The sequence below is a fragment of the Periplaneta americana genome, chromosome 3 (assembly GCF_040183065.1).
Source record: "Periplaneta americana isolate PAMFEO1 chromosome 3, P.americana_PAMFEO1_priV1, whole genome shotgun sequence".
NCBI classification, from domain to species: Eukaryota; Metazoa; Arthropoda; class Insecta; order Blattodea; family Blattidae; genus Periplaneta; species Periplaneta americana.
Window position 1 is genome coordinate 124,582,277 of NC_091119.1, and position 23,074 is coordinate 124,605,350.

The 23,074-nt window shown below is 35.9% G+C and overlaps 1 protein-coding gene across 1 annotated transcript in view; it reads left to right on the plus strand.

Moving 5' to 3' along the window:
• LOC138697048 (uncharacterized) overlaps positions 1 to 23,074 on the plus strand; it is a 145,107-nt gene that overhangs the window by 17,894 nt on the left and 104,139 nt on the right. The window contains exon 3 of the mRNA XM_069822642.1: positions 11,508 to 11,737. Within this exon, the coding sequence (XP_069678743.1) occupies positions 11,508 to 11,737 (230 nt within the window). The remainder of the gene's footprint in view (positions 1 to 11,507; positions 11,738 to 23,074) is intronic.

Below are 23,074 nucleotides of genomic sequence, written 5' to 3' on the forward strand. Positions count from 1 at the left end.
TCAAGTCACAATTTCCAATTCAGAGGATAATTTACAAAGAGGATTATATACATTAAATAAAATATTAAAGATTTTGGAATGGAAATTTCAGCACAAAAATCAAAATAATGGCATTTTTTGGGCAAGACCCAGTCAGAAGTAAGATAATACGCAATAAGCAATGCCTCGAACAAGTACAAAATTTCAATTATCTGGGTTGTGAAATATCTTATAAAAATGAAAAAGATGTGAACAAGAAAATTACCAAATTTACACAAATTCTAGGAATAATAAACAATACATTAAAAGCTAAACTAGTGCAAAAATCTACAAGAATAAAAATATATAATACAGTAGCATTACCCTCCCTTTTATACGGAAGCGAGATTTGGACATTAAAGAAAAAAGACATGTACAGTTACCCTTAAAAAGAATGAGACGATTCTTGGTTGTCGGAAGTTAAAGTTCTACAGCGCGGTTCACTCGATATCGAAGTATAACGATAAGTACCATGACAAATAGAACAAGAATTGTTACAAGGACCACAACAAGGACAAGGATCAGTTTAAGGATCACGAAGAAGACAGCCATTTAAGGCCACGATTTCACAACATAGCTCGGGTAACAAAATATCATTGCTTCTCTGTACCGAATGGCAAATGCCTGCTATCGGATCTAGGCCCTACATTCTGGACTGCTGCTGTCACTGTCTTGTCTCGGTAGCTCATATAGTAGCGTGTCGGTTCCACCATATAGCCGAAATGTTTCGTGTTCGATCCCAGGTAAAACTCTTTTTTTATTGAGGTGTAATTAATTTGTTCAGAGTTCCTCGACTGTATAATTTGTCGAAAAATATGGAGAAATGAGGGATGACGATAATACTTTAGTTTAGACAATGACTATTTAGCGTGATATAGAATTATTGAAATAAGGGGCATCTTGCACAGTAAGAGTTAATAAATCAACCCTAAATTAAATATTTAAATAACAGGATATAACAGGAAGTCCAATTATTGTTGCGAAACTAATCAAATTAAATCTAATTACGTTAATTAAACAAATCCCAAGTTATGACACCACATTGCTACAGCTAAATTCTATGTTATTAACATAAGCATTGAATAGGTCCGTGCTTATGCGTTGGACGACAAAACCAAACATCGAAAGTTTGAATGTTGCCGCGGAATGTAACTTCTTGCTTTTTATAATGTAAATCAGAATTCTAACTACAATCATTCATATTCCTTACATTATTTATTAATATTTATAGCCAACATTGAATTTGTAAGGAAAAGACTTTAGAAATCTCATATGGAATTTGTGATCTGTAGTGACATAAACATAGATTATCTCTCCTTGAAAATGGAGCCATTTTCCCACCAGCATACAAGCTGAAGTAACACAGCCATTGATAAAAGTTTTGTACACAGAATTAGACTGAATTCCTATTCGACAGAACCTGTAATCAATGGCTTGTCTGAACATGATAAATAAATCCTAAGTGTTTCCAGTGTCTCTGAACAATTTCAAAATATTAATTTAAAAACTAAAAAAGGGTCGTAAATGCTGTATCTAGTGACTATTTACATTTATGTCTACAAAATGAATCTTGGAAAAAAGTATATGATACTGGTACTACTGATATTAAGAGTAAATGTATTGCATTTTTCACTTTAATTTCAGAATCACTTTAGTGGATGTTCTCCACTCAATATTGTGAAAAAATTCAAAAATAAAAACATGTAGATAACGCAGGGACTTAAAAATCTCATGTATTAAAAAGAAGAATCTATATGTAATGAGTTGCAATGTAATGATCCTCATGTTCTTAAATACTACAAGAAGTACGGTGTAATTTATAAAAAATTATGAAAGAGGGAAATAGAATACATTCGAATAGAAAAGTAGAACATTCAGATAATGCAATTAAAGCTATTCGAAATATTATTGAAGTTAAACTTGTAGATATTCTAAGAAAATATTTTTTCATTAAAACCAGTGATTATAAACTAGAGGACCCCAAATCTATTGCAAATTCTTTTAATGTCTTATAGTATATAGTACAGAAATATTATTGACAACTTAAACATTCAAGATTTTGCAAAAGATACTGCAATTGGTTATTTAAGAGGTGCATTTAATAATTAGTATTAATATATGTAATTAGTCAATAACTGCAACAGTGCTTTTTCATTCAATCATAACATGAATAAAATTGAATTAACGTTAAATTAAACACTATTGGAAACACGTAGGTAAAATAGTTAAAATCAACTGAAGGGGTGAGAATGAAATAATTCAAAGCCACGCTTTTAACAAAAATTGTTCTGTGCGAGTGCATTTCTTACACATATGGGAAAGCTACTAATAAAATAGTGTAATAACTACTCAACAAATGACATAGCCTAAGGACTCTAAACCTTTTTAAAAGTTTGTCTGTGTGGCTTAGGAATATTTTTTAATTTCATTTTAATTGTTAGTTTTTAATATATATGCATTTACATTGTATGTGTGTGTATGTATAAATGCATTCATTAGATTAACGTTTACAATATTAGAAGTTGTAATTTTGTATTGTCTGTGATCATTAACACTTAAAACTCTATTTCAAAGTTATTTAAACAAAAAAAAAAATCGTTGTGTAGACTAGGAATCGAACTCGCACTCTTCTACACGAGACGCAGAAGTCTTAGAGTCTGAGCTATGGAAACGACACGAAAGCTTGCCTTTCTGTGCGGAGTGTCGATCTAGTCATGAAGGTCCATTGTCGATTTAACTACACGATTTATGTATATATTTATCTTTTAATTACGTAATATTATCATATTTTTGCAGTTTTTGAAGTGAATTTCGGAACGATGCTAGTAACAAACCAAATAGCCTGAATTAAAGTAACTCAATATTCGTTATCTTGTGTATCAGTGCTCTGGTCTCCGATCATGCGCAGTGTCTTACATCTGAAACTTAGGAATATTCAATCGTCTCATCCTTTTCTAGGGAAACTGTACAGAATCAAAGCAACGGAAATGAAATTTTTCAGGAGGACAGCAGGATGTACTCTTTTAGACCGAAAAAGGAATGAACAAATTTTAGAACAATTAGAAGTAGAGTCAGTAGAAGAAAAAATCAACAGATACAAATTAAATTGGCTAGATCATGTAAGAAGAATGGAAAATTCTAGAATTTCAAAAATTATGATGCAGTATAAACCTAGAGGATATCGTCGACCAGGAAGACCTTTTAGAAGACTGCTAGATGGGGCCGAAACAGGTATACAGTGGCCTAATTCGTAAAGGATGATGATGATGATGAAGAAGAAGTAGCTTCCTCTGGTGGCGGGGGGGAGGGGGTGTTTGTTTTTAAATCGTCTGTACTGCACCGAGAAGAGTTCTTTCTCGTGAGGATGAAAATTTAAAAACATTATCCAAAATAGTTGATTTTTCGATAGACCCGTTACTCATGAAAGACCCTTTATAATGGAAAATTGAGGGCATTGTATGCACACAAACAAGTTTATCTGCGTCTAGCCTACATCTATTTTAAATTCGATTGTAAAATGACTCGTAATTTCAATCTAAGAATACAATTATATCACTGAATATAACTCATAGTGGACATAGAGCGAATCAAGTGAATGGCCAGACAGTAGACTTCACGCATCAGCAGTCCGTTCGTGTCCGCCAAGTGGACGAAACATCAGGTGACAGTACCCTTTTGTTCGAGACCGTCGAGGATGGTTCATGGTTGACCGGACGAATGTCCATGCAATATGCTGCAGCTGCAAGACAATTTGTGCAAGCACAGTCATATCGCACGGTCCGAGACAATGTCCGATACATTATGCTGCCGGCCTTACTCTACAGCTACGCGCATACCCAAGCTATACTAGCTCACTACACTGAGGTTCGCTGAGTATCCAGTTTTCGAGCAGGCAATCGCAGTCCTCTCCGTGCGTCGCCAGCCGGCAATGGGGCGATGCTGCAGGATGATAATGGTTTAGAGATCGGACGGAATGACTTAATGACTAATGCGAGAAAAAAAAGAACCCTGAAAGAAACGCCCAACAGCGATCTTGTCTACCACAAGAGTTAGGCCTGACAGGGACTCGGAACTCGGACAGCGTGCTTGACAGGGCGTAAGTCCAGTTCACTCAGCCACCGCAGGGACAATACTTATATCTAGGGACCGTATTCTGTCTCACAATCAGGCCGCACGAAAATGGTTGTCATGCAGTTGAAGTTCTATTCATGATTCAAAACTAGAACTCGAAGACTGTTGAAAATGCATTCTAGTGATAAAAATTGATACTACGATGACCTTACCTACAATTTAAATTATTAATTGTTCAGTTATTTATTTCATTTAATTTTACTGGTACTGGCAGTTAGGGCCATAAGGCCTTCTCTTCCACTCTATCAATATAAAAATACATAGCAAATATAAATAACATCAATACAGAAAACAATGGAATAATAAAAATAAAAAATAAATAATAATAATAATAATAATAGTAATAATAATAATAATAATAATAATAATAATAATAATAATAATAATAATAATAAAACTTACTTACTTACTTACTTACTGGCTTTTAAGGAACCCGGAGGTTCATTGCCGCCCTCACATAAGCCCGCCACCGATCCCTATCCTGAGCTAGATTAATCCATTCTCTATCATCATATCCCACCTCCCTCAAATCCATTTTAATATTATCTTCCCATCTATGTCTCGGCCTCCCTAAAGGTCTTTTTCCCTCCGGCCTCCCAACTAACACTCTATATGCATTTCTGGATTCGCCCATACGTCCTACATGCCCTGCCCATCTCAAACGTCTTGATTTAATGTTTCTAATTATGTCAGGTGAAGAATACAATGCGTGCAGTTCTGTGTTGTGTAACTTTCTCCATTCGCATGTAACTTCATCCCTCATAGCCCCAAATATTTTCCTAAGCGCCTTATTCTCAAACACCCTTAACCTATGTTCCTCTCTCAAAGTGAGAGTCCAAGTTTCACAACTATAAAGAACAACCGGTAATGTAACTAATAATAATAATAATAATAATAATAATAATAATAATAATAATAATAATAATAATAACGATGATAATAGCAGTAAGAACAAAATATATTAGATGTGTTTAGTTACATGTAATTCTAAAACAATTACAGTTTAGTGTTAAATAAGACAATATGGATCGAAGGAATCATTAATATAATGAAGGAATGTTATTGATATATTAAAAATAAATATTCTGCAAAAGTAATAGGCTTATTTGAAAAAAAGGTCATATTCTAGAGATGGAAAGCAGTCTTTCGGACGATCGGCTTTTGAAAATAATCTATGTCTAACAGCCCTTTATACTATGTACAATAAAAAACTACTGAATAATAATTTCAAGGGAGCCGGTGTTTGATACGTTCCTGAGTAGCTCAGTCGGTAGAGCGTTGGCACGCTTAGCCAAAGGTCCCGGGTTCGATACCCGACTGCGGAACAACTTTTTCTTTGAAATTATTCAAATCAGCTTCACAGGGAGCTATACCTGAAAGCTAGATTTGCATAATAGACGTCATTGTTCGTTAAAAAAAACACAATTCAAGTCACACAGAGTTTGTGTGCACTCAATGTTGAATCTCTGACGGCTTGTCAGACTATTTGAGTTATGTGGATATCGAGGGAAAAACTGAGCCGGTGTCTGGTACGTTCCTGGGTAGCTCAATCGGTAGAGCGTTGGCGCGCTCAGCTAAAGGTTCCGGGTTCGATACCCTGCCCAGGAACATTTTTTACCTTGAAATTATTCAAATCAGCGTCACAGGGAGCTATAGGCCTACCTGAAAGCTGGATTTACATAACAACTATTTTCACTATTTACACGACCATAAGAAATCAAGACTTTCATTGATCAAACATTATTTACATTATTGTACACAATTTACAAAATAAATAGACTATAGTATTATGAAATAAAATATCTTGCATTACAATACACAACAGTAACTTATGCATAAGTTTAATAGTGTAAATAATGTTTGATCACTGTAGGTCTACATTCTTTATTACAGTGTAAATAGTGAAAATAGCGTATTATAGTGTACATAGTGTAAATTATTTAACTTTTATTGTAAATATTAGTGTATTTGAGTCATTCCACGTCAAATCGCACACAATTATACAAATTTTGACCTTCATATTTCTGATTGCGTTTATATTTTTTTTTGCCAACTCTATGGGTCTAATAAACCAACAAGTGTACTTTTATTTCCTCCTATGTCCACATGTTTTTAAAATATTGCATGTTAAAATTCGTTAAAAATGTCGCACAATCCAACATTTCAAGCGTCATATTTCCGAGGATATTTATGTTAAATTTTTTTTGAAAAATGCATTTAAAAACTTAAAGTACTGTCTTTTGTTAAATATTTACTAACTAATTTTAATATAATTATTACAAATATTTTTTTATGATTCAATTTTTAAAAGTTAGATATCAATGTGAAATAGCTGTATTAAAAATCTAAAAAAAAAAATGCCTACTAGGCGCACTGAAGTATTCTTAATAATTCCAGAAAAAATCACAATGGGATCTCCAATAGTTTAATGGAAATTTAATTACTTACGACGCAATGTGTAGCGGTCGGTGCAGCAGCAGTGGACGGGAAGCGTTGAAGCGCGCTGGGAGGTTTATCGGAGCTGGATGATCGACTGAACGTTGCAAGATTACACACAGTAGGGATCAAGTCACTCGAGAAAACACTGCTAATTTACTTATTGTGATATCCTCAAATATTTGTACATTATGCTTTTTAAACGTTTCTTTTCATTCACACTACACTTTAAATTTTCATTCGCCTACCTTCTTTCTTGAAAGAAAATTGTTTTACTAGGCCTAAATCTTCAGTTTTTGACAACGGAATGAAAGAATGTAATTTTAATGTACCAGTTATTGGTTTTAGATTGTGGTATCTGGCCTGCAAATTTTCAGTGTGGTTTTTGTGCCTATTCAATGGACAAAATATAAATGACACTTTAGAAATGTTTTCTTGTGACCAATCAAACAGTTTTTTTTGTTGATGTTGTTTTATAGGATCTTGTATAGGCTGCTCTCCTTGCAAGTCTTTTAAGAGTTCCTTCAATGCCACCACATGGACTTTTACCATGCGTCGTTCCAAAGAAATATCATTCAGCACTAATTCCATAATCGTCTTCATGTAAGCAATTATTTTTAAAATTCTTTTTGTTTTTGTATTGTTAACTTGATCAATCGGAAAAGTAAATAGTTTTTTTTCATATCGTTGAATTCTTGCTTTAAGAAGTTGATTGCTTCGGATTGAAAACAATGAAAGGAATCGGTGTCATGTTTCATGCTTTCTGAGATGACGACAATATTTTTGTGACGAATTTCTTTGAAATATACTACGAAAGGATGTATTGTTTCTTGGCATTTTTTCCAATGCACACCTTGTACTCAACCTTGTATTACAAATGAATAATTTTCAGAAAAGTCTGCAATTGGCCTAACTATGTAATTTTCAAGTTATACATTTTCTTTGCATTCCGTCAAAAATAAAATATGGCGACTTTTGAAGAGATGACGATGCATCTTCTACATGAAAAACTTTACTTGCTTGGAAGCATTTTATTTTTTTTAACTTTTCACAGGGGTATCGTTTTCGTTGTAGTTTTCTTTTCTTGATAGGGGATTCTATTGACGTCAAACTCTTGTTTAATTCCTCAATTTTGGTGATTTCTAGCGCTGTATCCATAGATCTGCTAGAATAAGAACTGGGATAATCACTCTCTCTGCCCGCACTTTTATTTGATTCACGTTTACTAATATCACAAGAACTACCGGCTTCACATATAATTTCATCTGACCTATCTGGAAGTTGATAGATTTTTTTTCGGAACGAATCACATATTCGCACATTCAAAGACTCCTTTAAATTGAGCTTTATCAATAAATTGCGACTTATGCGTTTTAGTGTTTTCTTTTTAAAAGCGTGATTAGAAAGGTCAAATGGATTTAAACACTTGTTATATATTACGCGTTCTTTACCGTCACTGATGTTGTATAAAAGTCACGTCACTCCGTGAAATTCAAACCCTGACTGATTATTTTTCTCTTCTATATTTTGTCTCCTGCCATCTGTTTACTGCCATAAAGTTTACTGCCTTACCCAGCCTTGCTATCTTTAAACACTTCGCTATATTACAGTATAAACATAGAGCATTGTGAAGGGCTCCCCCTCTTAGCTGTTCTGACAATAATAAGATAACTTTAGATATTTACTCTTCCTTAAGGTATTGATCATTTGATAAATGAATGCATTTCTTTCATAGTGTTGCGAGATCAGATATTACATGCAACGGGGGATTTCGTAAAAATTGCCGCCGACAGCCTTCTAGTCTATCTATGGCTGCAAGTAGTACATTAGCTGGGAATCGCGAGCGCGTGCATGCCTCCGGAAAATAAATTGTTACAAATGTATGTGTGGAGATCCCACATTTCAAAATGCAGTGGTTTACAGATAATACATCAGGGAACAAGTCTATAATTTTTTCAGATTTTTAACTTGGCTATTTAATATAGTAATTATGCTTTGAGAAAGAAATGATTAAAAAAATACGCCAAATTTTAAATTTATTAATGGTAGGCCTAAAGTAATAAAAAGTGTTGTATTTAGTCTTTAAAATGCGCCAAACCGCAAATCTCAATTATTTGTAGACACAGAGTTCCAAGTGAGTTTATGTAACAGTGCGCGCATAATTTGCGTATTTCAGATAGTCATAACTACACAAATAATTAATAATTGTGAAAATAAAATAATATGGGTCTCTTTATTTGATGTCTGGAATTCATGAAAAAAAATTCGACCATTTCCGAGAAGGTGGTGTTTTATGGCTGTGCGATTTGACGTGGAATGACTCATTTGTTAAAGTGATTCACGTTTTGTTGTGCACAACTTGACTAAACGGGAGTCGCGTGAGCCGTCGCTTGCTATAATGCACTTGCTCGTCCAATTAAAAACTCGAGTAATACTTAATCTTGTTTGCAGCCTGCTGGGACAAAGTACGGTCCCTGCTTATATCTACCTAAATCTAACTTAAATCCAAGGATATCACGAACATACATAAAACGGGACAATTCCTAGCCAAGGAAAAATCTCATGGGACACGTAAACAAACACTACTCGTGATTCACGGATTATATTACTGTTAAGGAACTTGAATAGAAGGAGAGGGTCATGATCTTGATGTGAGGAATATAAACTGCGATATTTGAACAATATCACAATATTTCTCATAGCTACTCTTGGTGTAACTGATTAGGAATCCGTACTAACATGGCGTGAATTTCCATTTGATACGGTTTAATCTGACCGAGTCAGTTTTCTTTAACAGAATTCCAAACTACAGACGCATGTTCTAGTCTAAATCTCGCGTATATAAAGTAATGCGCTACAAATAAATCAGCTGTAATCTCTGCGGTGACTGAGTGGGCAAACCTTCAGCATACGACGCAGGCGGTCCGGGTTCGAATCCCGGATAGACCTGGGATAAATTGAAAAAGTCATAGTGATACTTATGACGGACGAGTTCGCAGTTGGGGTTTTTCTCTGGGTTCTCAGTTTTCTCATATTAGATATCTACATCATTCCGTCAGAATTTCGCCATTTCGTCATCATTCCATCGCATTCCCCGAACGCCGCGCCGGCTGGCGAAGCAAGGAAGAGGCTGACTTAGGTACGAATGGAGTTGCCTGCTCGAAACCTGGGTATGCAGCGAATATTACTGTAGTCATACATACATAAGTGTTCTGCCCATGGGCAGGTCTTTCACTCCAAACCTAACTTTCTCCAATCTTTCCTATTTTCTACCTTTCTCTTAGTCTCCGCATATGATCCATATAGCTTAATGTCGTCCATCGTCTGATATCTGTTTTTGCCCCGCACTCTTCTCCCGTTCACCATTCCTTCCCGTGCATCCTTCAGTAGGCAGTTTCTTCTCAGCCAGCGACCCAACCAATTTCTTCTTCTCTTTCTGATCAGTTTCAGCATCATTCTTTCTTCACCCACTCTTTCCAACACAACTTCATTTCTTATTCTGTCTATCCATTTCACACGCTCCATCCTTCTCCATATCCACACTTCAAATGCTTCTATTCGCTTCTCTTCATTTCGTCGTAATGTCCATGTTTCTGCTCCATACAATTCCACACTCCACAAAAGCACTTCACTAATCTCTTCCTTAGTTCTTTTTTCAGAGGTTCGCAGAAGATGCTCCTTTTTCTCTTAAAAGCTTCCTTTGCCATTGCTATCCTCCTTTTGACTTCCTGGCTGCAGCTATTCCTTCGTACCTGTCGTCTGGCTTCACTTACCTTTCTTCCCACCATAATCTGAACACACGCTCTCGCCATGAAACAATACTAACAATATCATCCCATCGCACCTCACAATAACCCTGCAAAGACTCTGTAATTCGCTAGCTGCTAGCATCAGGGACTGTCGAAATAAAATTGAATTCAAACTCAAACTTACTAGACACTTGGTCAGTAATTGAGACTCGTTCAGACATGGCTTCTTGTAAATAGTTCTCTTAATCTATCACAAAATATTTCAATATCCGGTAATTTCATCACTGTACAGTTTTGTTATTCTAGGTTTAATTTGTAATTCAGTAAATACAAAAATGTTCTTTGTTCTTAACTTCCATGATAAATTGTCTAGCTTCATTAATCAGGTAATGTTTTCGTACTTCGATTTTTATTTTAATTGTAATAAAATTGTAAATTTAATATTAATTGTAATTTTATTCTTCATATTATAGTTGTAATCTCCTGGTAGAGGGGCAGAGAAGGCCTTACGACCTTATCTCTACCAGGTTAAATAAATAAATATTGATACTAATACTCATGTTACTGTTTATAGTACATCCCAAGTCTTTGAAGCTGTTCACTTGCTCTACTGCCTCATTTAGAATTCGTAAGTTTATTTTCTTTATTTTTCTTGTGACAACCATGGTCTTCGTCTTGTTTGCATTTGTCTTCATACCATACTGCTCACAGCTGTCATTTTAGGTCCAGTAGCATATCCCTTAGTATCTCTCCTCTTATGCTGACAACGCCATATAATCAGCAAATCTTATGCACTCTGTTCTTCTTCCCCCTACTTTTAACCCTCCCATGTTCTGAAAATATTTCTTCACCATATTCTCCAAGTAGATGTTAGTGTAGTACTGTAGTCAGTCTTTGTGGGTTTGGGAATACTCCGAACTTGTGTGTTAGCGCTGTAGATCTTGAAAGGTCTCGAAATTCCATTTCATTCGAATCAGAATAAAAATGATCGTAATAGATCCAAATTTGGACATGAGACTATAGCTATTGCCATATGGTTGAGGACAACGTAAACACAAAACAGGAATTAATTATTCGGATATCTCATTTTGTTTTGTTGAATAGTTCTAGGTATCTCTGTATTCACGTCGAAGGTTTATTTAGTGCGCTATTAGAAATAATCGCTCATTGCAGGAAGTCATGAGTGGAGTGCGTTACTTGGAGGACGACGACGCATATCGGAACGGCAGCAGCACAGAGCTCATGGTGTACGGCGACCTGTACAGCAGCACGTCTTGGCCGCGCCACAATCACCACCACCACCACCACCATGCGGACCACGTGCAGGCCATCCTCAACATGAGCGAGGCCTATCTGCACGCCGCCGCCAGCTACCAGGACGAGCGGGTTGCCTACAGCGACAGGTACGTGCCACACAAAGTCACAGAGATTTGAGGAAATTCCAAATACTTCTTCCTGCCTCACTTGAATTACGACGACTTTCTCCATAAATTAATAACATATGATATTCCTAAACTGTGAATGACATTGTAAATTGTTTATCGAATACCCTGTACTGAACTGTCATCCGCCGGACAGGAGCTTGAACTCAGCTGACATGTATGCACAGTTGTCAAAAGAAAAAGTGGCCGCTCTCCAAAAGCAAAGTTCCCTTCGGGTATTTTCGTTACAGTTCGGAGACAGGCGATGTTACATGTTGTTGTATCACGTTGCCTGATATCTACAGTTATAATTAAAGTATTGTTTGTGTTACTTGATAGCGTAATGGTAGCGTTCTGGCCTGTTATTCGTGAGGTCCTGCGTTCGAATACAACCTCGTGCTCTTTATGTTATTTTTTTGTTTTGTTTTTAAGAGAGAGATACAAAATATACATAATTGCTCCTTTCCCTTTTATGATTATTTTAGTAATTAACATCAGGTTCATGAATGTATTATGCCATGCCTTTATCATTACTTATTATGACATTATAGCCGCAAAAGGAAAGAAAAAAAGATTTTATTCTCAACAAAAATATATTTCGTGGCATAATCAAAAGAAACTTACTGGCGTCTGCCTTAGAACATTCAAACAATTAATCGTTCAAAAAACAAAACGAAAGCTACGATTCGATATATTTAATCCATCTTTCCCACATCTCGATCACATCTTGCATTCGATTATTTTTATGACGCTTTATCAAAATCTTGGTTATTTAGCGTCTGAATGAGTGAAGGTAATAATGCCGGTGAAATGAGTCCGGGGTCCAGTACCGAAAGTTACCCAGCATTCTTGCAGTCGAGTGGACATGGAATCGACTAGAGTCTTTTCCAATAACTACTATTCTCAGGCACGACATTCCAAGCATCCTGGACATACATAAGTGTTCTGCCCATGAGCAGGTCTTTCACTGCAAACCCAGCATTCTCCAATCTTTCCTATTTTCTGCCTTCCTCTTAGTCTCCGCACATGATTCACATATCTTAATGTCGTCTATTATTTGATATCTTCTTCTGCCTCGAACTCTTCTCCCGTTCACCATTCTTTCCAGTGCATCCCTCAGTAGGCAGTTTCTTCTTAACCAGTGACCCAACCAATTCCTTTTTCTCTTTCTAATCAGTTTCACCATCATACTTTCTTCATCCACTTTTCCAACACAACTTCATTTCTTATTCTGTCTGTTCACTTCACACGTTCCATTTTTCTCCACATCCACATTTAAAATGCTTCTATATATTTCTCTTCATTTCATCGTAATGTCCATGTTTTTTCCCCATACAGTGTCATACAAAACACTTCACTAGTCTGTTCCTTAGTTCTTTTTCCAGAGGTCGCAGAAGATGCTTCTTTTTCTGTTAAAAGCTTCCTTTGCTCATGTTTGCTGTTTTTCTTGGGAAGGATAAATGCGTTAACTTCCCGTTGCTTTCCGCACACCACTGTCTCTTTCGAATCTTAATAGATTCTAGGGGGCCCAAGCGTGGCGGCGAAGAGAGTGGATTTGACTAATTGGGGCCTGCGGACTTCACCGAAATTCATCGCAAGGGTTAAATATTAGTTCTATCAGGACTTTTGACCCGATCAGAGACCGGGAAATCCCAATTAGCCTTTGTCTCCCGCATCCTGGAGGAACTTCTACAAATCATCAGAAAATCTTGGAGGGGGATTGGGCCAATTTTTCCGCAAATGTTTCTTTACTTGTGCCCTCGTAGTTCAGTCGGAAGAAAGTCGGAATTTTGATGTAAACATCTGAGGTTCAATTCCTCGTCACTCCTTTTCATTTTATTGTGTTTGAAGATAATATAGGCTAATGTAAAAAGAAAAAACTGACACCAGTATTATGCAACTGTATTGTTCCAAACCTAATATTAAATTTATGTTATTTATGTCGCTAAAGAACGACAACAGAATATAAATGATAAATATCGGTTTGTTTAATTAATATAAGATATTATATAATATATAATTAATTATTTAAATAAAATTACCTGTTTTAAAAAGAAAAATGTTTATTTATATTACAATAATTTCTTATATAAATTCAGAGTATTTATATCGCGAAAGAAAAATAACAGAATATTAAAGGTAACTTGAATATTATTTATAACGCGAAAGAACGGTATCAGAGTACAAATTATAATTTGAATATTATTTATATCGCTAAAGAACGATTAAAAAAATAAAAGGAAAACTTGAACAAGACCCGAACTCCCAATCTTTCAATCATTAAGCGAGCACTCTACCGCTGGTCTACGAGACGCAGATATCAAATAATTCCATAGTTACGGAACTGCTTCTACAAGGACTTGCATCGTGTAACATCGCCGTGACCCGAAGTGGACTTAGAAAATTTTCGCTGTTCACGAGTGCGGCCACTTTTTTTTTTTTTTTTTTTTTGACAACTGTACGTCTGTGCAGAATACTGCCTGTTGAATACGTTGCCACGTCTCTCACGCCAGAATATTAACAAATTTAACCATGCTTTTTTATTCAATTTCACGAAAACATAATAGAACACATAAATATGTGTTTAAACTAATATTAACTCTTTGCTAGATATACCTACTATTGTAATTGTTTTGGTAATTTTACTAACGACATAAGCAGTATAACGCGAATAAAATAAGAGAAGAAATATTTTTTTTCTGGGAAAACTATCAAGTTTTGACCCTATGTTGTATGGACATTTCTTGATCCTGTAGACCGTCCCCTACGACTGTGAAAAGGACGGCACTTATACCCCTTACAACCTGTATACTGTAGACCCAGATACGACAATCTGAATAATTACGTTGATCGACTCATAAGGAGAAAAATAAATGCACTGAATATTAATACAACCTTTCTAGAACGTTGAATGAATGTTTATGAAATAATAAAGGATGAGGACTAACAAATTAATGCAATCGATGATACAGTTTGTGTTGCTGTTATGAGTATCTCCCTCGCGCGGTGGAAACACAACAGAGCGTTTTAATGCTCGGCGGGATCGTTTCCGGGTAGCTCCCTTCCCTTTGTCGCCGGTCGCACACAGCAGCGTCACTCTGAGGGAATAGAAAAGCTGCGATTATGCTTGTGCGTCCCTTCAGAAGCGAGCTAAGCATATACCGTGCTCTGAGAATATACAGAGACATCATTTTATTTTTACTAACATTTCTAATGTTAACCTGACTATACCTTTGGATTAACGGTTGAGAACCGGAAAGGCCGTTTGCTACCCCCTTCCACGACTGGAGTTTGATGATACTGCTATTGTGGATGGACTCATATCAGTAATGATAGAACTTTTATCTTTCAGAACATCACGAATATATTTCACTTTTCTACGTCCCCATTAGCACTCGTAACATGTTTACACTCTTCACTAACAGCCAATCCTTTAGCTCCCGATGCTTCCAGATACTGACTTATGCAGGGACATCATTTTATTTTTACTAACATTTTTATTGTACCTGAGTTTTTGAATGTACTTCACTCCCACTCCTTCTACTAATCAAGTTCCAACTGCCCTCCACACAGAATAAAGGCTGTATATAGTAAACAGCACTGAGTTAGAGAGTATAGTACGTTCCAGAAATATGTTCGCGTTTTCCAGTGACGAAAGAGCTTTCAATATTGAATCATATTTTCGCACAGGTACTGTGCCTACGTCGCATCCCGATTTCCCCCACCTGCTTCTGCTCGCCCCTCTGTAAAAGCTGGGCTGTCTTAGCTCTTTTCTGAAAACATTAATTTCTGTTAGGAATTGGGCGTTTACTTAATATTATACAGCTTTTTAAAATAACTTAAATAAAAGGGTCTCGTTAAGTAATTAACTGTCACGTGATTTCCCCCCTTTCTACGATCCTGCGACATAACCACTTGGACGGACAGTAGATAGCATGTCTGAGTAATTTTATCTGTGCGAGTCGGGCAGAAGTGAAGATTGAATTTACAGTACGTAATGTACTCTTTTATAGAGTAGGTACAGAATTATTTCAACATGAGTTACTAGTACGAAGGACGAAACTGGCAATTGGAATTAGATGCAATAGTCTATAGTGCGATAATATACACAAAAGAACTGAAGCCTGTATCGAAATGAACGGCAACCACTTTCAAAAATGTGTTTAAATGATTATTTTTCAATTTAACTTCATTCTCTATATTGTACGTTAATGTGCTGCAGACAGTATAATATACACTGCATAATGAATACGTTCGCATGGATAACTCAGTTCGTGAGTAAAAACACTTATTCTTAATACAGTACTGCATTTTGATTAAACAAAAATCTAATGAAAATTATCGAACTCAAAATCGCGATATTTCCTAGTTTATGTAAATGGATGAACTACTTTTCTTCCCTCCTATACCTAGTAAAGTGATTTGTTTGTGTTTTACGTCAGTATCATCGAACTACAGTCATGGAAGGGGGTAGGAAACGGTGTTTCCGGTTCTCTAAAGGTATAGCCAGGTTAATATTAAAAATATTATTAAAAATAAAGTGATGTCCCTGTAGTATCTTCTATGATCGTCACAGATGACACCAGTTATTTATTATTTATTTAAATTTAAATATACAGAATATAATTACAACAATAAAAATAGAAATAAAATAATACAATCATTATATAAAAGAAGATATAGTAATATTAACAAAATTTGAGGACCGAATGAGCAGCTCTCGTGTTCGGTCGCAGTTCAGATATATTATTAATAGGCCTATAAGAGAATATAGAAAATAAAATAAACTAGGAACTAAATTAAATTACAGCTGCAGTGAAATTATATAATATAATATATTAATATAAGAGGAATATAGAAAGTAAAATAAATAAAGAAAATAGGAACTAAACTTAAAATTACAGCTACAATGAAATTATATAATATAATATTAACATAGAGAAGAATAATATCGTACGTGAATAAAGTAGGACAATTTATGAAAAAATAAATATTTCAAAATTATAGAATTAAAATATAACGTAGGCTTATTAATTCATACACATAGGCTATAAATTTATTTAATCAAATTGAAGACATTTACACGTTTCTAATTTTCTTGTTATATGTTAGTGGGTTACATGTTAGAAGTTCTGGGTGTAATTTAGATAAAGAATTATACAACCGAGAACCAAGATTAATGCTATGTTTTAGAACAGCAGATGTGAAACATTTACGTTCTACTAATGTTGAATTATTATTTCGTCTTGTGTCATGACTATGTACCTGTAATATAAACTTATTATGATTATGATATAATTTTAACAGAGTATATTTGTAAATTTGTTCAAGTGCTTTACCACTTTCCTCAAACTTTGTAATTGTTTCCGGTAAAACACAATAATGTTCTGCTATAAATGCGAGATTTTTTGTTGCCACACAAGTTTGTTTACTTCGAGAACTGAAACAGATTCGACCTTTGATACAGAATCGTTCTCGGGCGGCTGGTCAGCTTAGGGCTAGTTGTGGCCATGCTGACATAAATAATTTAAATGTACTGTATTTATCCGGAACGAGTTTCTCGGCAGAGATTTGCGTAACGTGAAAATATAGTTTAATTTGTGTAACTGTATTTATAACAAATTATTTTTATTTATTTTTTAGTACTCGTATATTAAAATTCGTACATTTTTTTTATTTAAATCATCTCATTCTAGTGTCGAGATTAAGAAAGCATGATGCTCTACCTCCATGCCCCCCAAGTGCCTTCATGGCATGTAGGCCCTATCGGGTATATATACAGGGTGTTTAAAAAATACGGGGCATAATTTAAGGTATGTATTTCCCACATGTAGGCAATCAAAATAGTTCATTACAACATCTGTCCGGAAATGCTTTATTTCCGGACAACATTGAAATTCACCGGAACGTTTTTCTTTCCGCAGGTCGTTGCCGTCAAAGGAGACATTAAGAGGGCACTCTGACAGTTCATTCCGAGGCGAAGGTTACATTCAGTGTTGTGTAGGCGTTAGACTGTGCGACATGTATTCAAATCAAGAGCTGGCAGAGATACACTTCATGTACGGTAAGGTGGATGGCAATGCTGCGCTGGCTCGTCGTTTGTACCAGGAGAGGTACCCAAGCGACAATGTCCAGATCGGAAGACATTTGTATGTCTCCATTACCGTCTGTGCGAGTATGGAAAATTTAACTCTCCTGGTTTGGGAAGGGGACGACCAAGATCTACAACTCCAGAAGTACAGGAGGAGATTCTGGAGGCTGTGAACATGACTCCTTCTATCAGCACACGAAGGGTAGCGTTGCAAGTCAATGTTCCTCATACGACTGTCTGGAGACTGTTGAAAGAGTATCAATTGTATCCTTATCATTTGCAACGTGTACAGGCCCTGTCACCAGCAGATTACCCTGCACGAGTTAGGTTCTGTCAGTGGTTCTTGCAGCAGTGTGGTGTAAATCCGAACTTTGCTGTCTTTGTATTATTTACAGATGAAGCACAGTTCACACGAGATGGCATAACAAATTTCCACAATCAGCATGTATGGGCGTATGAAAACTGTTCCATCTCATCACCAGGTGCGGTTCTCCCTCAACATGTGGGCCGGTATCATTGGTGATCGATTAGTTGGATCCCATGTACTTGTAAACAGACTTACGGGGCAGGCGTACACAAACTTCCTGGAAAAAACCATACCTCACGTTTTAGAAGACACTCCACTGATCAATCGTCAACACATTCACTTCTTGCATGATGGCGCTCCTGCACACTTCAGTCGTACGGCTCGCCGGTACTTGGATCGAAGGTTTCCTGATCGATGGATAGGTAGAGGTAGCCCAATTGCTTAGCCTCCACGCTCACCTGATCTGAACCCTCTCGATTTCTACTTGTGGGGCCATTTAAAATCATTGGTTTATTCGTCTCCGGTGCCTGATTTGGAATCCCTTCGGAATCAAATTGTGGCATGTTCTGAGGACATACGTAATACTCCTGGAGTTTGGGATCGTGTTCGCAGGTCAATGAGACATCGAGTTATTTTACGACGCTGTATCAACATCTAGGTTATTTAGCGTCTGAATGATATGAAGGTGATAATGCCGGTGAAATGAGTCCGGGGTCCAGCACCAAAAGTTACCCAGCATTTGCTCGTATTGGGTTGAGGGAAAACTCCGGAAAAAACCTCAACCAGGTAACTTGCCCCGACGGGGGTTTGAACCCGGGCCACCTGGTTTCGCAGCCAGACGCGCTGACCGTTACTCCACAGGTGTGGACTGAGACATCGATGTAAGGTATGTATTCAAGCAGGAGGTGGACATTTTGAACATCTTCTGTAATGACAACGACCTGCGGAAAGAAAAACGTTCCGGTGAATTTCAATGTTGTGAAGGCCGTAACTCGGAAATGAAGCATTTCCGGACACATGTTGTAATGAACTATTTTGATTGTCTACATGTGGGAAATACATACCTGAAATTATGCCCCGTATTTTTTAAACACTCTGTATATATAATATATACCTTTACATTATATAATATTCTTAGTGATTTATTTTAATATATAAACAATAACAGAAAATATCCATAACAAAGCAAAAAAATGTGAAATAAAACAATACACGATATGGCATCACTTCACGAATTTTTTGGTCCACAGCACTCACATTAAAGAAATAAATGCTGTGTAGAATATAATTTGCGTTTTATGCTCTGAAAGTTTTAAAGTTTTAAAATTTTTTTTAACAACGCTCGCAACTGCCGAGGTTATATTAGCGTCGCCGGTGTGCCGAAATATTGTCCCGCAGGAGTTCTTTTACATGCTACTAAATCTAGTGACATGAGCCTGTCCCATTTAAGCACGCTTAAATGCCATCGACTTGGGCTGGGATCGAACCCGCAACCTCGGGCACAGAAGACAAGCGCTATAACGCCTGTGCCACCCAGGGGTTCGAAGGTTTGTTGATTTTTCAATTGAGAGATATACTAAACACCGAAATATTGATTTCAATTTACTATTCGCTTGCTTATGGATATCTCAGTTATGCCGTTTTCTTATGGGGTAACTCTACCAATGCTAATAGGATATTTATTGCACAAAAAAAAATTACGCGTAAATTAAAGAGTTTTGACTCATGCAAACCTTATTTTAAACAATATAAAATTTTAACATTTCCATCTGCTTATATTTACAAATGCCCAATTTTCTTGAAACAGAATGAGAATAAATACAATAAGAATTTATATTATCATAATTATAATACACGAAATGCACATCTATTTTCAATAAAAAATCACAGGCTTGTGAAATATGAAAAATCGCCTGCATATACTGGCATTGTGTTTTTATAAATTACCATGCAGATACAAACTTTATCTTATGCAAAATTTAAAGTGAAAGTTAAAGAGATTTTAACTGATCAAAATGTTTATTAAGTAAAAGAATTCTTAAATCACAAGTTATGATATATGCAGTACTACTTGATTATATTATTTATTTTTAATGTATTTTAACTTGTAGTGTTTTTAAATTTTAATGTCTCTTATTTATCATGTAATTGACGTGTACGTCTATGTATATGATCATGTATAGAATAATCAATCAATCAATCAATCAATCAATATAATATTATTCGGCTAATGGTGGGCCTCAGTCGCAAATATTTCATCTCGCACTTTATCACAAAGTGGCAAGGATTCTATCCCGGCATATCCTATGAGAATATTGTGGTGGACAAAGCGGGCTTAAGGACGTTATGTTTAGGAAATTCGATATTCCTTGTCATTATAACTGTAACATCGTTGCATTATACTGGTGAACCGTTAGTCATGTCATTAATATTGGTGAACGAGTCCTTTAGTAGAGAGTACAAAAAAGTCAGTATCATTTTTCCGTGTTTCGGATAGTTTTCCAGAAAAACGAACAATTTTAAACACATGAATTGTGCCATCGTGCAATGTTGTAATCAGTAGTCTGTTATGCTCCGGTGGACAACCCCTTCACCGGACGTGTTTTCAATAGGAGAGTGAGAGGTCATTGCCATGTAGGATGTTTTTAATGTCGTATGCAAAATATAGAGATGGTATACTGTTTAATTCTTCTGTTTTAAACATCTAGAGAGAAGCTGCAAGCAGTACTTTCCTTCAATCAATTAGAAATAGTTTCCTCCCAGTTCAGTTCTTAAAGTAGTAAATCGGAAAACTTATTTATCCTCCAGAGTCCTGAGACATATTTGGTTTATTTTTAAAGTTCAATATAATTCTACACTTCAAAAGAAGTCACTAAAATGAGGAAAGATGGTAAACAAATTCTGCAGGTTACAGTTAGGCACAAATGCAGGTATATTATATCATATTTCAGGTCTCTGCACATAAATTTTATATCATATTTTTTTAACCCTTAAAATATAACATTTACTTTGTACTTGCTTCGAAAGCATGTCCTACGGTGCCTTGGCGTTGAGTTGCTGGTCGCCATTTTCATTTAAAAGTAGTTGAAACACATATTGCAGTGATTGAATCGATCTTCTTGTGCTTCCTGTAAGTCCCAAGAGATGTCAGAAGCTTGACAAGCACAGAAAAGAAGTGATTGATAACGATTCTACCTGGTGGCAAATTTGAAACTAAATTCATCAATGAAGTATAGTATACTATACTCCAGGGCCCAGGAGGGTGAGAGTAAGTAAATTTCCAGTTGTCTTTAAACGCAGTTGTTTGTTTACGTTATTGTTTATATTTACCGGTATTGTTCCCTCCTTCATCACTGTAATGTACACTCGAGCTGTAGCACGTAGGGTAAAGGTTAGTAATGTTGTGATATGAGTAATATTGTGATAGTTCTTTTTGAGTATTTATTACAATTTTAATGAGCGAGAGGAAGATCGATTTTTTTTTTCATCAACGTATTAATGGCATTTTCGTGGACAAGTTTCTACACAAAACCGGTCCTTCTCTCACTCAGTAAAATTTTAATAAATTCTCAAATAGAACTATCGCAATATTACTCGTATCACAATATTACCAACCTTTACCCTATCTGTTGAATGTTGCAGGCAATAACCATTTATAGCTTGTGACGGTTCTGTACAATTTTAAACACATGAACGAAAATTTAAATTTGCTCGGATCAATTCTGTGGAAATTTAAGGGATAAAACTAAAATTCTTTGAATTTTTTGTTATAAGAATTCACCGATCTCTTAGATTCACTGATGGGAATGGGAATTAATGTCAATAGTTTTTTCTAAAATACTCTACTAAACTTTTATTTTAAATATTTTTTTTGTCTTAAGCAAAAAACGAGTAAAATTATATTTAACTTTTCCTTTTGAAAAATCAAAAAGATTAACCCCCTGAAATTAATAACATGACTTACAGTTCACTCTATAGACTTCGTCATCTCGTCAATTCTAAATAATCAGCCTTAATAAGAGCTGTTTTGTGCAAAACAGCATAGAATAGTGACTTATTGTGGAAAGCCTTGTTAAATAAATCTCTTTTCATTGATATAAACATATGAACGTAGCTTTGCGGACTTCTGTTTGAGCTCCACTAGCCTGCGAGATGTATCTTTGACAGCCCACATTATTTTTCAATGACTGTTGCCCGTGTATGAACCTAGACGTGTCTGGAAGCGTACATTTCGTTTCAACTCTTTTACGGTTGCTATAATGTTCCATGTACGTGCAACTGCTGCTCTGGGGTTGCTCGGTGACGTCAGAACTAGAGAGAAGTGCAGTACGAGTTTGAAGTTAGGTTGGTGTAGATGTGTTGGCACGAACCAGTTGGAAGGATGCGCATGTGTGAGTCAACTACGAGAACTTTCAGGTAAAAATTTCAGAATGAATAATACTACTACTGAAAGAAAGTGAACAGAAATACTCTACGTATATTCTGGTTTGCAGCCAGCAATGTACTGTATTATAGGCTATAGATAGATTGTTCTCATTTAATTGTGACAGTGAAGAAATGTTAAACGATGGGTGAACAATTACAGCGCATAATCACTTTGTGTTATGTTATATGAAGTGGTGGTGGAATATGGATACGTACAGTACCTATACCAGAACAGAAAATAGATCATCTTTGATACTTAGCGTCATAACATATTAGCAGTGCGTTCGAGGTTCGTGGGGTCAAACCCGTGGGAGGGGGTGGATTCTAAGAGCGGTGAAGCATTTATCAAAGCTTTCTCCGGAAGGGAAGTAAAGCTGGGATGTAATTGTCGTTGATTTAGGGCACGTTAAAAGATTCTACCCGTAATAGAGAGCTCCAGGCAAGATACTGTATGTTGCCATTTCTCACACACGCAGAATTTCATCTCAGAATAACC